Source organism: Haplochromis burtoni, unplaced genomic scaffold, assembly GCF_018398535.1.
Source record: "Haplochromis burtoni strain Fernald_Lab_line unplaced genomic scaffold, NCSU_Asbu1 Contig_227, whole genome shotgun sequence".
NCBI classification, from domain to species: domain Eukaryota; kingdom Metazoa; phylum Chordata; class Actinopteri; order Cichliformes; family Cichlidae; genus Haplochromis; species Haplochromis burtoni.
In genome coordinates, this window is record NW_024582588.1 from 422,275 (window position 1) to 438,883 (window position 16,609).

General features: G+C 39.7%; 1 protein-coding gene across 3 annotated transcripts in view; it reads right to left on the reverse strand.

Moving 5' to 3' along the window:
* Positions 1–16,609, reverse strand: part of LOC102307464 (kinase suppressor of Ras 1) — a 59,446-nt gene that overhangs the window by 24,180 nt on the left and 18,657 nt on the right. The window contains exon 1 of one of the 3 annotated variants that reach the window (XM_042226759.1): positions 9,310–12,745. The exons of 1 other annotated variant lie outside the window; for it this stretch is intronic. Coding sequence is in view for 1 of the 2 variants with exons in the window: in XM_042226758.1 (XP_042082692.1) it covers positions 3,363–3,365 (3 nt within the window). In the remaining variant the exon portion in view is untranslated. Of the gene's footprint in view, positions 1–3,362; positions 4,360–9,309; positions 12,746–16,609 lie in introns of those variants that run through there. One more of the 3 variants, XM_042226758.1, reaches the window with a different exon arrangement.

Genomic DNA, 16,609 nt, shown 5'->3' on the forward strand with positions numbered 1-16,609 from the left:
GAGCTAATTGGAGACCAGAACAGCCAATCAGATTTTTTTGCATCCAAGTCTGTGATTGGCTGGTTTTGTGGCACAACTATAACAGTGTAGAGAAAGAGTTGAGCGTGCACGGGCAGAAATGTTGAGAGCGCGAGCAACACATTGCGAGCGAGCGCAAATGCAAAAACTGAGCGAGAGGGGCTGCTATTGTGTGTGTGTGGATAATAGCAAACACTGAAATACATTTTTTGCACGCAGCAATGAAATTTGTTCACTCAAATTCAGCTTTTCTTCGCTCAAAATAAATTTCTCCTCAAAATGCAACACTTGCACCTGCAAACTTTTTTTTACGTGCGCTCAGAATAGTGGCACAAAAATAACGCCATAGCAGCACAAGAGTCCACATCTGGGTACTCTACAAGATTATTCCAAACAGCTGGAATACCTGGGGAGTAGATACACTGGAGAGGAGGAGAGGTGTGACGCCATGTTCCAGATAACTTGGATATTGAAACTTAGGAGTGATGTCACTCCTGAGTTAGCGTGTTCCCGAAAAAGCACGGAAAAACAGGTTTGTTTTGGTTCTTAGGAAGGTAGAGTCATTCAAATATCACTAACAATATAGTATAATGCTTTTTTGTTTCATTTAACTCTGGGTTGGCTGGGGTTGTTCTGACATTCTGAGTAGGAAAATTGAGTCAAAAACTTGGAAATTCCAACTTTCAACTTATTCAGGAACACACCGTGAGTCCATAGCAAGTATGGAAGAAACAAGCACCCAACTTAAAATATAACCATTAATCATTCTGTTTCTTTTTAAATCCACATTGCAGGGTCAGCAGTCTAAACACCTGGACATGTCTTACAGCTCTTTTGATTCAATTCAATTCAATTAAATTCTACTTCATTTATATAGCACCAAATCACAACAACCGTTGCCTCAATGCGCTTGGAGGCACACCAAGCCAGCCAAGAGATATAATCTCTCCAGCTCATCTTGAGTCTACTCCAAAGCCTCCTTCCAGTTGGACAAAATGACTCACTGCCAGAAATCATTCTGGCCAGATTCCCAAACCACCTCAACTGTCTGTGTTTAGTGTGGAGAAGTGCTCTATTCTGAGTCCCTCCTGAATGACCAAGCTTCAGCCAGTTTCTAAACAAGAGTCTAAACATAGATTGACCGGTCAATTGACAGCATCAATTTCACAAAATATAAAATGCACCACACAGGTCCATCACTGGTGATGTTACAGCATTCTGTTTGTCAATCTTAAACTCCACTCTCCCCTTACTCATGAAAACTCCTTCATGAACCAGAATGTGCACTCCACCCTTTTGCAGCTGGGAACTATGGCCTTAGACTTGGTGGTGCTTATTCTCATCCAAGCTGCTTCACATGATTGCAAACAAGTCCAGTTTGACTTGGAGTTCATTGGCTTGATGAAGCGGACAGTCTTAGGACAAGATCCTAAGACTACCAAACCTCACACTTTCTAAAAACGGGGCTGTACCTAGATATTCTATTATGAAGAGAATTGGTGAAAGGGCAACCCCAGTCCAACACCCAACAGGAATGTCTGACTTAGCCCATACTTCCAATCTGAACTCTGACAAAACTTTTTAAAGCTCAGTATTCAATGTTATCACCAAAACTTAGGTTCAGAATAGATGTGTCATTTAGAAAGGATGAAGCGCCATACTCACATCTGTTGTTTATGTAAATCATGTTGCTTAAGCCATTGTACTGCATTTCTGCACTATTACCATCTTTTCCAAACCTTAACCAGAACTCCCAGAGGCTAATCAGAAAACATTTAAACAATGATGTTGCTGCTAAAAACGAACAGAGTTTTACTTTGATGTTTTGGTGTAAAAAACCTGATGTTAGTGCAGTTAGTTGGTGCAGTATTACACTGTTCCAGAGCCTTAGCACCACAGACTGAGAGGCTCTAACATCCCTAGACTTCAGCCTTGTACAAGGGGAACTAATAGATATTAAGCTTGTCAGCGAAGACAGCGAACAGTAGTCTATTTCACAAGAAGTTGGAATAAATAATCCTGATGTGATGATGTCATTTTGCATCACGAGCCACTTACAGTCCAATCTGATCTTAAGAGGCCTGGACCAGTGAATTTCCCTTCACTGAGATTGATTTTACATGTGATTCAAAGTCCAGAGAGAAATCAAATGTTACACCAGATTATGAACACTGGTCTTCACAAATAAGCAAAAGGAAGCAATCATTTCTAATTCTTGAATACATATCACGAGGAGTTATAATAATAGCGTCAGTCTTGTTAGAGTTTCAAACAAGGCAAACATTCAGCTACTCTGGTCTATCCAGCTGGTGAGACTTCAAAGATTGAATGATGCTGACTAAAGGAAGGGTGTAAAAGGAAAATTACAAAGGACCCAGAATTGAACCTCGTGGAACCCCTTTGGTTAGGGAAGCAGTGCAAGCTGAACTTGGAGAACTTGCTCGCCCTAACAGAGAATATCCTTCCAAATAAGTAGTAGGAAAACCAGTCTAGTCATGATATAGAGATACTAGCCAAAACCTTGAGGCTGTTTGTGGTCAACAAGATGCATGTCCCATCACCAGCAAAGACTTTATTGTTTAAAACTGTTGCGAGTTCCTCTTTTAATAAACAACACATTACACCTCCCTGAAATTATCCCAACACAGCCACTGGCCTTCAAAGTATTACTGTAATGGTCAAAATAAGTATGCAGTGAAAGAACAACCTATATATTAAATGTTATTTGTGTTCTACACGTCTCATCCAAAAATATGGAAAAAGTTAAAAAGACTGGCGAGACAAGACAACATTTCACACTTCGCAAAACTGATGCATACCGATACCTGGGTACTGCCTGGGCATGCCTAAGCTGACTATGTTTAGGTGATGAAACCCACCCTCCAAAACAGAAAAAAGAAAAAAAAAGAAAGAGGTAGAAACACTAACAGAGAGACACTGCAGTTAAAACTTTTCCTTTAACCTTCGATATCCAAATGACACTAATTACTGCTTAAGGCCTTTTCGGACATAATTAGTCACACAGAAATACATTTCTGAAGAAAAGCCAGAACACCAAGACTGAATGAGAGAGTCGGTACTGACAGGCATGTGGGTATTCATAGTATGTCAAAGGCAAACACAAATCTGTATTGATACCCACCACTGCCAATAACGACACACACACACACACAACTGTCCAGAGTACACACGCACATTAAAACTGAGTACACGCAATGTGAAACAGCAATCTGAAACAGCAACAATAAGGAAATGAAGGAAACACTTTTCCTAAGATCTGTATCACAATACATACGCTGAAAACCAGCAGACAGAAACAGCAGAGCTTTGATTATGTACATTACCATGAGGTTGACAGTATCTTTTAAACATTTGAGCCCCCGCTCTCATAATCCAGGCACTGTACCAGAATAATCCGTAAGCGCAACAGGCTGCTGGGAAACACACAGAGAGCCAACAAATCTTCCCACAGCTGTTATCACACTCCCTCTTTTTCTCCTCCCTCCTTCTAGCACTACCCTCCCCCTCTTTCTTTCTCACTCTCGCTCAACAAGGTTTTTCACACGTCTCCTGACTTGCAAACACAGTACATAAATGATCATTCACTCCCCATGCATACGGTTTCATTTTCATTTTTACTTTTATGCGCTACCCTTAGATTAACATTTGTAATACTGTAATAACTGACAGCAAGTGCTTTATCATTATTATCATTCTTATAGTTATTTTTGTTATATTATTTAATCTACACTGAAATGCACGCTAGATTTACATTCAAAGCAGAGCCCTGATTTTAAGAACCTTTTTTCTGGTAACACTCCATTCAAATGGTTATCTATTTGATAAGCTTTAAAGCATTTGTTATAGTTACATTTCAGAAAGCTACTCTTTTTGAGTGTATGTGTCTAATCAGTGCTAAACCCCACCCTGCCTCAGAAGAAATCCTCCAAATGAATAAGATGTGCATTAGCGCTGTATGGTAATGCTAACTCTGGCTAACTAACTCCTGCTAAATGCAGTTACATGCAAAACACCTGCACTGAAAATGTTACTTAAACTTAATTTACACACATTTGAAGGAAGGTAATAGGAGTTAGGAGTGTGCCACATCATATCATCAGCTATAATTGTTAGGGTCCCTGGGTCGTTGACCCAGTGTTTTGTGTTTTTGGTTCTTTGATTTTGTTATTTCATTATTTTCTAGCTTTGCTTTATGGGTTTTAGGATCATTCTTAGTTTAGGTTCTCTGGGTGGGGTTTGGTTAGAGTTTTAGTGTTCTGGTTTTCTGTCTGTGTTCCATAGTTGCTGTCTCCCCTGTCTGCTGTATCCCCACGTCCAGTCAGTGTCTGTGTCTGCCCTGGTCCCACGTCTTTGTTCCCTTTGTTATAGTGCCTGCCTGTGAGTCTGTGTTATGTTTCCTGTTTTACTTTGAAAGTCCATGTCTGATGTTAATGTGTCTGGTTTTGCTTCCCCTTGTCTCGTTAGGCCTGATTTGCCCCAGCTGTGTTTCCCTCCTGTTACCCATTCCCTGATTGCTCCCTCTGTGTATTTAAGCCCCGTGTTTCTTTGTGTCTGTGTCGTGATCTACTCTCATTTATGCTGTGTGTTCCGTTTGCCTGGTCATGTAAGTTTATTTGGATTTTTGGATTTTGGATTTCGGTTACTTTTTGCCACTTTTTGCCATCCAGCAATAAAAGCTGAGTTTTTGAGCCATTTTCCGCCTCCAAGTGTCTGCACTTTGGGTCCTTCTACTTCCACTCCTACCTGCACACAGCCTTAACCTGACAATAATACAATTTTTATGGTATAAAAATGTGATATCATGATATAGGCTGGCATAGAAACGCCATGCATTTACATTCCCTGCTCTGTGCAACAATGAGACAAGCTTGGACATGTATAAGAGAGTTGCAAGTGTGACGCTGATTACTACTTCAACAACCTCCTACAAAGTACAGTACTTTGCAAGACAACTGCTCCCGCTGAAGGTGGAAACAACAAACTTGTTTTGCCAGTAGAAGATAAAATATTATCGCATACATATGGGCTAGATAGGAGAAGATGCTTGCAGCTGCTATTGTGACCCAAGCATGAACAAATGGCTCCACCATTGGCCCACTCACTGACTGCACTCGATATGACAGGAAGAACAAATAGTGGTTACATGATGGAAATACAGGACTTTAAGCAGCTAGTCAAAAAGTTTGACACAAGACACACTACGAAAGTTAGAAAACATTTTTCAGTTTTATTGTGTGACAATATTACGTCACATAGTATTAGTTATTGATTTATTCTGTGTCACTGGATATAATGGTGTCTCACTATTATTGCACTATAATGCTGCTGGGACCTTGTTTCTATATATTCATACTCCAAATTAGGAAAAGTGTTATCAATGGCAATCACTGGAAAAGAAAGGTGGACTATGCCCTTCAATTACTTATAAATGCTGTTGCTTTCAAGCAGTAAGCATCAATAAATCATAATTCAGCATTTATTTTTCTATATATATATATATTCACAAATATATAATATTATCGCAAATGTTCTTGAAATATTCTGATATACATTTAAGTTACATTGCCAACACCTGATGACAAGCAAATCCTGTTTGTCATTAGCGTGGGCGATAAGTCAACATACAATACAATACAAATAGAAAACAAGTAATATATAATTACTATAGATAATCCAGATAATCCATACATATAATGGACACCTGGGTGAAAATCAAATCTCAGGATGTACCACATTTCACGGATCACATTAACTTGGTGGACCGAGACATCAAATTCACCAGTTAGGATATGAAAAACGGCAGGTTAGCCTTCTTAGACTGTGAGAGTTCCATTAGTAATGGGGACATCTAAAACCTCATGTGTACCAGAAACTTACACATCAGTATTTAAGGTTTGACTCTCATCATCCACTGGAGCATAAACTGGGTGTCATCAGGACGCTACAACACAGAGTGAACACCATCCCCACAGACACAGCGGCCAGGGAAGCAGAAGAACATCACATCAAGAAGGGCAAAGGGAAAGACCATCTCTGAATCGAGGAGGGGGCCTAAGGGTACGACTTTCGCCATCGTACAATGCTGTGATTGCAGCCATTCCCCAACTTTCTGTGAATGGTACTCATGGCCATTGATCAGTGGGCTTTGATCAGTGGTTGTTGATCAACGGTCATGAGAAACTGCATAATTATGACACTTTTATTGTGTCAGCAGACTATTTGGGGTCATTGTCATGCCAGAAAAATGAGGCCTTTGCCAATCCAACACTTTCCAGATGGTATGGTATGGTGGATCAAAATCTGACAGAAGTTTACTGTTTTCATAATTCCATCAATTACGAATACAGTTTCAAACCATGACAGTTTTTACTTATGGCTGTAGACACTCCTCTCTATACACATTGATAATAACTTGATTCATCACTTCATAAGACCTGTTTTCTTGTACGCTCAAGTAATTTGAAGTGATAATAATTTACTTTTGCTTTGATGTAGAAGGTTCCTGAAAACAGATAAAATCTTTAATTTAATTTACAAGAATAAAAAGTACAATAATTAAATATAAATTAGAGCACAACAGGTAGTTAAATGCTTACAGCACTGAAAGCCTTTCCAGTTATCCAATTAATAAAACAGATCTGTTTTAGTTTAAAGTGAGAATGTAAGGACACCATACAATAAAAAAATGCTATGTGCTGAATTATTAAAGCTGAGGTTCACTTCCATAGTTCATCAGGTAAAGGAGCCTTATTTTTTCCAATTACTGAATACAACAGAAAAGCTTTAAGTTGTCAGCTTACTAAGTTCTCCTCATGCATTTTACTAAATTGGCATAGTCCTGTAAGTGTTGTAGGAACATGCCTGATTCCAGCTATACCCCTTGGGGCAGTGCTTATCTCTTACACAGTAATAAATGACAGGAATGCACATGCAAAATGCAAACCCAGAGACAAACACGCACAAATATGGGTGGGTGTGTTATAAATCTTTTCATTAACAGTTTGTTCACATATAGATCAAAGAGCACGCTGCAAATGACAAGTCTAGTGTCCTTGGACCTCTCCCTTTCTAAAAGGAAATAAAAAATATAGAAATAAATAAAATAATATAATATAATAATTAAAAACCTGTAGCAGCTGGATAGCGTAGTGGTTAGACTACACTCCTTTGGAGCAGAGGATCAGAGGACAGCTGGATACTGGAATGCCTAGAATTTTACAAGATCAACAGGACCATAAGAGCCTTCATCAGGAACTCAATGGGGATGTGGCGTACAACACTAGAGGCCAACTCCAAGCCCATAGCACAAGTCACAAGTCAAGTGCGGGATCTGCATAGGCCTGAACCCCCTCAGTGAGATCATTAACAAGACTGGCTACAGATACCGACTACGGAATGGAGCAGTTGTCAGCCACCTCCTGTACATGGATGACATCAAGCTGTATGCCAAGAGTGAACGAGACATCGATTCACTGATCCACACTACCAGGATATACAGGATATATTCGGGCTGGAGAAGTGTAGTCGGATGACAACAAAGAGCGGGAAGGTAGTCAGAACTGAGGGGATCGAGCTACTAGAAGGCAACATTGCAGACATAGAAGACAGTTACAAGTACCTGGGGACCCCGCAGGCGAATGGGAACCATGAAGAGGCCGCTAGAAAGCTGCAACCACCAAGTACCTGCAGAGGGTCAGGCAAGTCCTGAGGAGTCAGCTGAAGGTAAGAACAAGATCCGGGCTATCAACACGTACGCCCTGCCCGTGATCAGGTACATGTTGTGTGTGTGTGTGTGTGTGTGTGTGTGTGTGTGTGTGTGTGTGTGTGTGTGTGTGTGTAGTGTGTGTGTGTGTGTATATGAGTCTATTTATATATATAATATATATATATATATATATATATATATTTATATATTATTTATATATAATAATATTATATATATGCACAGAAAACAAATGGCAGGAGCAAAACAGCACCAACTGGTAGATAGAGCAGTCGCCCGAGACTACAAGACCAGACTGACCAACCTGTGCACTGCCTGGATCGACTAGAAGAAAGCCCACATATGGATCCTGGAATGCCTAGAACTATGCAAGATCAACAGGACCATAAGAGCCGTCATCAGGAACCCAATGGGGATGTGGCGAACAACACTAGAGCCAAACTTCAAGCCAAGTGGCAGAAGTCACTGTCAAGGCAGGATCTACCAAGGAGATGCTCTCTCCCCACTGCTCTTCTGAATAGGCCTGAAGCCCCTCAGTGAGATTATCAACAAGACTGGCTACAGATGCCGACTACGGAATGAAGCAGTCGTCAACCAACTCTTTCACAAGAATGTCATCAAACTGTCTGCCAGGAGTGAACGAGACATCAATTCACCAGTGATAGATGGCCATGGTGATAGATGTAGATATACTGAGTGATACCAACACAGGGCATACATGTAGCCAAGTGGCTGGCATAATATACAAGAACATCTGTGACCAGTATGGCCTGTAAGTACCAAGGAATCCTTAGCCTCCTGTGAAGACATTTCATTTCTGGAAGAAATGGAAGAAAACATATGTATGTATGTATATATACATATGGGATGGGCAACTCTCCCCCTTATTTAGAAATGTGTAAGAAAATATGGATTAATTTTTTATCCATTTATTTCTCACCTTCACTATCTACTCCATGCAAGTTCACTTTTCCACCCTCCTTCTCATTCACACACATATATTCTGTCTTGCTTCTATCAACTTTCATTCATTTTTGATCAGTCTTTCCATTTCTACATTCATCAGTTCCTCAAAGTACTACTGCTATCTTTTCGATAGAGGTACTCCCACTCTTTCATTTGTAGCACTTTTCCATTTTCATTTCCTTAATAGCTCAATCTTTCTGCCTAGCCAATTGATACAAGTCCCCTTCTCATTCCTTAGTATCCAGTCTCACATTCACTACAAGCCTTTCTCTTCGCCATCTCTCTTTGCTGTATGCCTGGCAATCCAGCACTCCTGTCTACTTTCTTTAACTCCCTGACTATTCTTTGCTAACCCCTTCGTTTGAATACTTTCCTTCACTTCCTTATTCCACAACTTCCACAACAAGTCTCCTTCTCCTTTTTCTCTGTGTGGAGGATGCACCAAATACCAAAAATCAAATCACCTTTTCCAGTGAAACAATATGGTACTCTCTCTGAGCTTTTAATCTGAGAGATCTTAATCCAAAAGTATGCATTAAAGAAATGTTAAACCGCCTGTATACGCTGGCGTCTTGTCCTACCTCAGTGTGCTACATATGATTCCAGTTTGCTATGCAGCGCCTTCCATGCGGGCTGACTGTCAGCCTGATCGCCTCCTGCTATTAGCTCCTTAGCGCTTCCTTGTCCACCTGTCACTTCCTCCTCAAGCCAATGTCAGGGGGAAAAAACAAAACTGAGTCACCCTGAGGTTTGAACACTACCTTCACTGTTTGTGTGCACTTTTGTTTACAAAGTGCTTTCAACATGTGTATATCCTTGAATCACTGTGTGTGTGTTGGTATGTGGCTGTGGCTGGTTTGGGTGTGTATAAATAGCTCACTGGGGAGGGACAGAGGCTTACAAAGCAGCTGACTCAACACATTCTAGTTTGAGTGTGTGCTCATCACACAGAGCAGTATGGCTGGTGCTCTTGAGAACACTGCAAAACTCTGTCCAGCCAATGTACTACATACTTACTAACTATAAAACCTTACCATTCTGTTTAGACACCTGGAATAGTACATTAGAAAAATAAAACATATTCAGTATAATGACGTCAAGCTAAACTGTGAATGACAGTTATACATCTGACTAAACTAAAATAGCAAAAAAATGTGAAATGTTAGGAAACACTTTTGTGTTTGTAGCATATCCAATAGCAAAGAAAAACCCACACATATCTCTGACATAGAATAACATCATGTTAGGAAATCTTGCTACCTTTAGGAGTCACCGCAATGTATCATTAGCCTCCATCTCACCCTATCCCAAGCATCTTTCTCTGTCACATCAACCCTTTGCATAGCCTCCTTCACTAAATCCATGAACCTTCTCTGTGGTCTTCCTATTTTCCTCTTGGTTGGTAGCTCCATATTCAACATCGTTGAGGGCATGAGTTGTTTTTTTATAGCATGTTTAATGACATATCAGAATCTCAGAGATTGATAGAATATACAAAGGGAGATGCAGCAAGATGACAGTTTGTTGAAAGACCTTTGGACAAAACTCTGCGAGTTCTTTGCTTCCATTTTGACTTTTTCTCATCCTATACCAGTGCTGATCTGGAGGTTTTTTATGAGTGGTGACACTTATTGTTCAATGGAAATACTCTGTGCACCCTAAGCGAAGGTGCATGCAGAGCAGTGACGATGTCATTGTTGGCGTATGAAGAGATCAGTGCACTGGGGCCCTTACACCTATCTCCATCTCAGTTACACATATGTGTCGCCAGAAAACCACATCATCTGTAAAACACTGACATTCATTTCACTTATTGAAGACTAAACTTTGGACAGAAAGGCCCACAAAGAAACAGCAACTGAAGCCGCTGCAGTAAAAGCCTGGCAGCACATTAAAAACAGGAAACCCAACATCTGGTGATGTCCATGAAATCAAGACTTCAGGCGCCATTGCCAGCAAAGGGTTTTCAAACAAGTATTAGAAATGAACATTTTGTTTTCAGTTATTTAATTTGTCCAATTACTTTAGAGCCCCTGAAAGAAAGGGATTGTGTTAAAAATGCTTTAGTTCTTCACATTTTTATGCAAGCTTTTTGTTAAACCCACTGGATTAAAGCTGAAAGTCTGCACTTCAACTGCATCTGAGTTGTTTCATTTAAAATTGACAGTGGTGATGTACAGAACCAAAATTAGAAAAACAAAGTTGTCTCTGTACAAATATTTATGGACCTGACTGTGTCTTTGGACTATGAGAGGAAGTACCCAAAGGTACAATTCATACATATTGGCTTGTATGAATTGATGTAAATGAATGGGGCATGTTGTACAGAGCACTTTGCTATATATGAATATGTCCATTTACCACCTATGGTATCAATTTCAAAATCCTACGTTGCCTTGAACTAAGCCTGGAATGGCGCAGCTACATCTGCAGCCTGTCCACAGCATGGACACAAGCATTTCACTACATGTTGTACTGTGTATGTGACAAATAAAATTAGAATTTGATCTTTTAGTTAACCCTAGAACAAGATCATGGACAGAAATGAGCTTTCTCTGAAGGGTGAATGGGCTTTTCCTTAGCAATAAGGTGAGGAGTTCAGCCATTTGGGAGGCACTCAGAGTAGAGTCAGTACTCCATATTCAAAGGAGCCAGTTGAGGTGGTCACCTCCAAAGTAAGGTGTACTAGCCAGGGTACATCCTACCGGGAGACGTGCAGGCTACACTCTGGACACGCTTGAGAGATTACATGCTTCGGCTGCTGACTTGTGACTCAATTTCAGATAAGCAGAAAAAAATATATAGCTGGATAATGTATTGTTATTTTAGATTTTAACTTTTATTAACGTGGCTGTCATGAATTTTCGAATAACATACACAACGTGCATGATTTCTAATGCACTGTACAATGCGCCACACTTTTTAGTCAGAATATATTAGTTATTAGTTATTGAAGTAACATGCTTTCATATCATAATTAACATCGGTTTAAGTGGCAAGTTTTTTGTTGTCTGTTTGGAGTATAACCTGTTGCGTTCATAATGCACGACCCGAGGTGCCCCACATAACCGGCATGATTCATTATTGAAGAAAATGCCTTTTTTTGGTTTTTGACATTATCTATGAAATAGTTTAAATTTAACTTAATATCTGACTGTTTCTTAGTTTGAGACTACTCAGATTAATTTTTTTTCTCTAGTTTAGTCGACTTGGAAATTAGTCACTAGCCATTCCTAGTTTAAATCGACCTCTGCTTCGTTTTTCCCCTTGACGCACTCGGGTGTGGACCAAAACAACCACACCGAGACCCTTTGTAGGAGGTGGCCTAAGCTGTTCATTTATGGAATGAATGTGATCAGAACTGATCCAAACCAACTATCAGATACCCAAATTTGAGATAAAAAACATCCCGTTGCCACTTATGCTTTATATTCAATGTTTTTAGAGCACTCTGTAACTATATAATTAATTGCCCATCCTATTTAGAGTATCTTTTCAGTGGAATAAGTTGCCTTATGCAATTAGAGAATTGGCTTCTATTCATAATTTTAAAAATCACCTAAAAGCCTATTTAGGCAGTTTTTAATTTATTTGTAAAAATTGTAGAGGGTAATGTCACTTGTAATGGAAATTGTGTATTTTGTTTGAGTGGTTTTTTTTATAATTTTTAATATTTACATGTTTACATTTTCAGAATTGTAAAACCTTATTGTGGATGTAAGAGCTGTAAGAGCATTTTTGCATTGTGTAACATTTTATTTGGTGGTATTTGATGGTTTGGGCCCCAGGAAGACTAGCAACCACTGTTGTGGAAGCTAATGGGGTTCCTTATAAATAAACAAATAAACAAATGTGGCAAGGTACTATAAATGCGCAAAGGTCATATGCAATGTTCTCTCTAAGCTGCGCACATGCGCAATTGCGTACTGCTGGCACGGTCTCTGCGCACAGAAAATCTGCATTGCGCACAAAAAAAAAAAATCTAACCTGAATTGCAATTAAAATTATTACTGTTTTGCAGTGTTAGTCAGTAAGTGACTGGCGGCTCCCATATGGGATTAGAACGATGCCACCTCATCCCATAGTCCAGCCAATGATGTGATTCACATTCGTATATACGCAGCTGATCAACGTGGTTGACAGGCTATGACAGCGTCCTTATGTGCGACACCGGTGTTTTAGCTAGCAAAGCGGCGTGGCTGATGTGGAGTGAAGCCACGTTAATGACAGCGTGTACAACCATTGCAGATGTGAGCAGGACAGACGGAACAATTGACGGAAAAAGTGTGGACTTTATACCAGTTTTTAAATTGTGTTGATAGGTCACGTAAAACCAGAGTTATGATAAAAATATTTGCAATGTTTGGTTTTTTCCTGAATACTATCGTTATTTATATTTACTGCGGGAAGAAACCGTAAAAACGGCGTTTTATAAGGAAAACGCTTGAAAGCACTCTCTGCCTGTGAGCAAAAACAAAACCAAAAAAACTCCACCCTTTCCTATTGGTGGAAAAATGTACCATGTCGACCAATCAAAAAATGATATGGCAACATGGCATTTAGATGTTTAGGAAGGGGGGAAGTTTTGGAGTGACGGCGGTGGTTTGAGATTTGCAACGTTTAGCGCAAATCTTGTGTAGTTAGTGTGTAGTGTAGTCCAAGGGTGTAGATTTGGTTTTGGCATTGGTGGGGACGGATGATTCAACCACCAAACCCTGCCCTGTTTCTTTTTGTTTTTCCCTTTTTGACTTTGCTTCTTGATAAAAAAAAAAAAAGGAGAAATATACTTGCCAACATATGCTATTCCATATGCTTTTAAACCATTTAAAATTAGAATTCATCTTTTTATATGTGAATTATATAATGTTAAATTACAAAATACATGCAGTCACACATGTGCACCACCAAGTCATCATTAGGGATGGGTACTGGTATCCGGTGCCATGATGGCACCGGTTTTGACATAAACGGTAGTAACCAGACCGAAAAGCAGCTCACATTTCGGTGCTTTATTTCGGTGCTTTTTTTTTACTGAGATGTCATACACTTTGGATTCCAGCCAATCATTTTACCTTTGCAAGCGTAGTAGGCGGACCCAGGTATGTACGTTCTTTTAGAGCAGAGCTACAGATTAAAAATGCCTAAGGCGAAGCGGTCAAATGTCTGGCTGTACTTCACAGCAAAAGATGCAAACTCAGCAGCCTGCAACAAGTGCTTTAAGCTGATACTGTGATACTGTGAAAGGAGGTAACTCCTCAAATCCGATGAAACACCTGGCGACGCATAGCGTTTTTTTTTAAAAGCCGAGAAATGCACTGTATTTGATAGCTTGCTGCGAGACCTCACACAGAGCACATCTACTGCCGGTGTGGTGCCTGTTATCGGTCCCGGAGTTAGCAACATCCCCTAAAAACCCGAAGAGGAGAGTCCTGGCCCCTAGCCCTGCCAGTGTAGCAGAAATGATGACGGATGATGATGGCAGCAGCAGCCGTTCTTCTCTGGGTCAGTAGCTTAATGTTGTTCGTGTGTAATTTACGTTGAGTAGGCTAACCACGTTATTAAATTAATGCACGTAAGGTGAACTAGCAAACACCGTCGTAGTTACATGCGGATGTCTTCTTGTTTGATGGCAGATACTCCCTTCACCCTGGCAAAAAAAACTTAAATGACCAAAGAAAAAGTGGTAAACAGCTAAACATGAGAGGTTTTTGGACAAAGTTTGTGTTCTTCATTCTTTAAGCACCGGTACCGTTTCAAAAGTACCAGTTTGGTACTGGTATCGGATAAAACCTAAACGATACCCATCCCTAGTCATCATCCAATTTCACCTGTGATCTTGTATCACCATTCCTCTTTGAGCTTTGTGTTGGTTCTTCTGTCACCTGACAAATAGGACATACATGACAATAAGAATAAAATGAGTAGCTGCTTCAGTGTTTCTGTCAATTTGTGCAGATCTTGACTCATCAGTAATGTTTGTAGGGTGAGTGCATTTTTAACTACCTCATGATATTTTGTCTCAAAAATTAACCCTATGAATATATCAGTACCATTAGGATGAAATCATTGTGTGACCAAAATTTTAACGTTAGACGTATAATTTCAACAGCCTCTGTAAACTAATATCCTGGCTTACTCGATGCTGCCGTTTTCTCTGACAGTTTCAATCAAAATTAGAAATGCTGCTCTGAGACTGAGATAACTAATAGTGCTGCCTGTTGTGCAGTTAGTTTCCAAAATACGTTATTCATGGTTACATACAGTTTTAGACTGATGTGGGCCAAAGCCTAGCATAGCCTGTAACGTTATTGTGACGGACACATTTTATGAGTGAACTTGACTTTAAGCGACTTACAGGTTTCTTTGAAAAATACTTTCTTATATCCAGGTTCTTCCTTTTTGCTGTCATCCTCCTCTCCTCCTTGCAGGTCCTTGCAGCGCAGGCTTGCTGCTGCTAAAACTAAACAGAGCTCCCTGAAAGGCACAGCCAATCACATTGGCCATATTTGTCACATGAGGTAGGACTCCAGTAGAGAATGTAATTTAACTCTTTCTGCACCGCTGGGTGAATGAGACTTTGACAGATCTTTTTTTTCCCTTTCTATCGGTTTTGCTTTTCTTTACTCAAAGAGACCAAATTATTGGTGGGGACAATTCAATAATAGCTGAATATTGGTGGGGACATGTCCCTTCCGTCCATGCCAAATCTACGCCCTTGGTGTAGTCAATAGTTTTGTTGTGTGTGTCAGAACAATGAGGCGACTGCTGAATGTTACAGCAGTTACAAGAGTGATACATTTCCTGTTGTCAGGCCTGCAGGTATCAGGCTGTTGTTCTCCTTTATCTCATAGTGGACAGAAATTATTTTTTGGAGTGGCACAAATAATTTGTGTGGCATCAGATTTGATGCAGAACAGCTGATTGTTCTGTAAATAGTTTGAAATGTTTATTTAAAAAAACGTCTTGGCTGCATTTTTAGATAAACAGCTGCAAAAAACTTTGTTTGCATAATTCAGTTACTTTTTTGAAGAACTATATAATTAATTGCCCAACATTGGTCATTATATACTGTACTTTGCAGACAGAGAGTTACAGACTCTCTCCCAGACTACAGACTCAGACTCATAATACAAGTCAGAGCTTTATAAAAAAATAAAAAGAAAGAAAGAAAGTTTTGTTTTCAAAATTGGAGTTCAAGTTATTTTTACTTCCAATAGTGTTAACATACTACACAGGTCATGGACAAGATTTTTTAAATTTTCATTGTAAGTGGGCTAAAGCACTTAATTAAAAGTAGTCTAACATAAACGCTGTAATTTGATTATTTTAATAAACCATGTAACTTGGATGGATTTGATGCTGGCGTGACCACAGTGCACACGTCTGCTGTTGCTCACAGTGGTCCAAGGGACCGCTCAGGGAGTTTGTGTGTTTGCTCAGACACATGAAAAATTAGAGGGAACATTGGTCATATGGCCTAGCAGCTAGCTGTGAAATGAACATAAATTCTCTATGTTTTTCAATAGTGTTATTGGGTAATACCCCAATAACACATCAATCCTTTGTGGCGGAGGGGTAAAAATATCAGTAGGCAGAACAAGATTCTGGAGTTTCCAGATGGTACTCTAATTAGTCTACAGCTGAGAAAAAGATTTTGTGAAATGTATGGATATTTTTCATTTGTGACACCCACGTTGTAGGTATGGAAGTAAGGGTGGGTGATATATCAAATATACTCAATGTATCACAACCTTTTTGATGTACGCTGGTTAAAATGGTTTTATCGTAACCATCCACTATAAATTTCAATGACACTATTAAGCTGTCTGCAGGTAATTCAGTATCAGTTTTTTTCCCCCACATGCTGTGAATGCATCATTA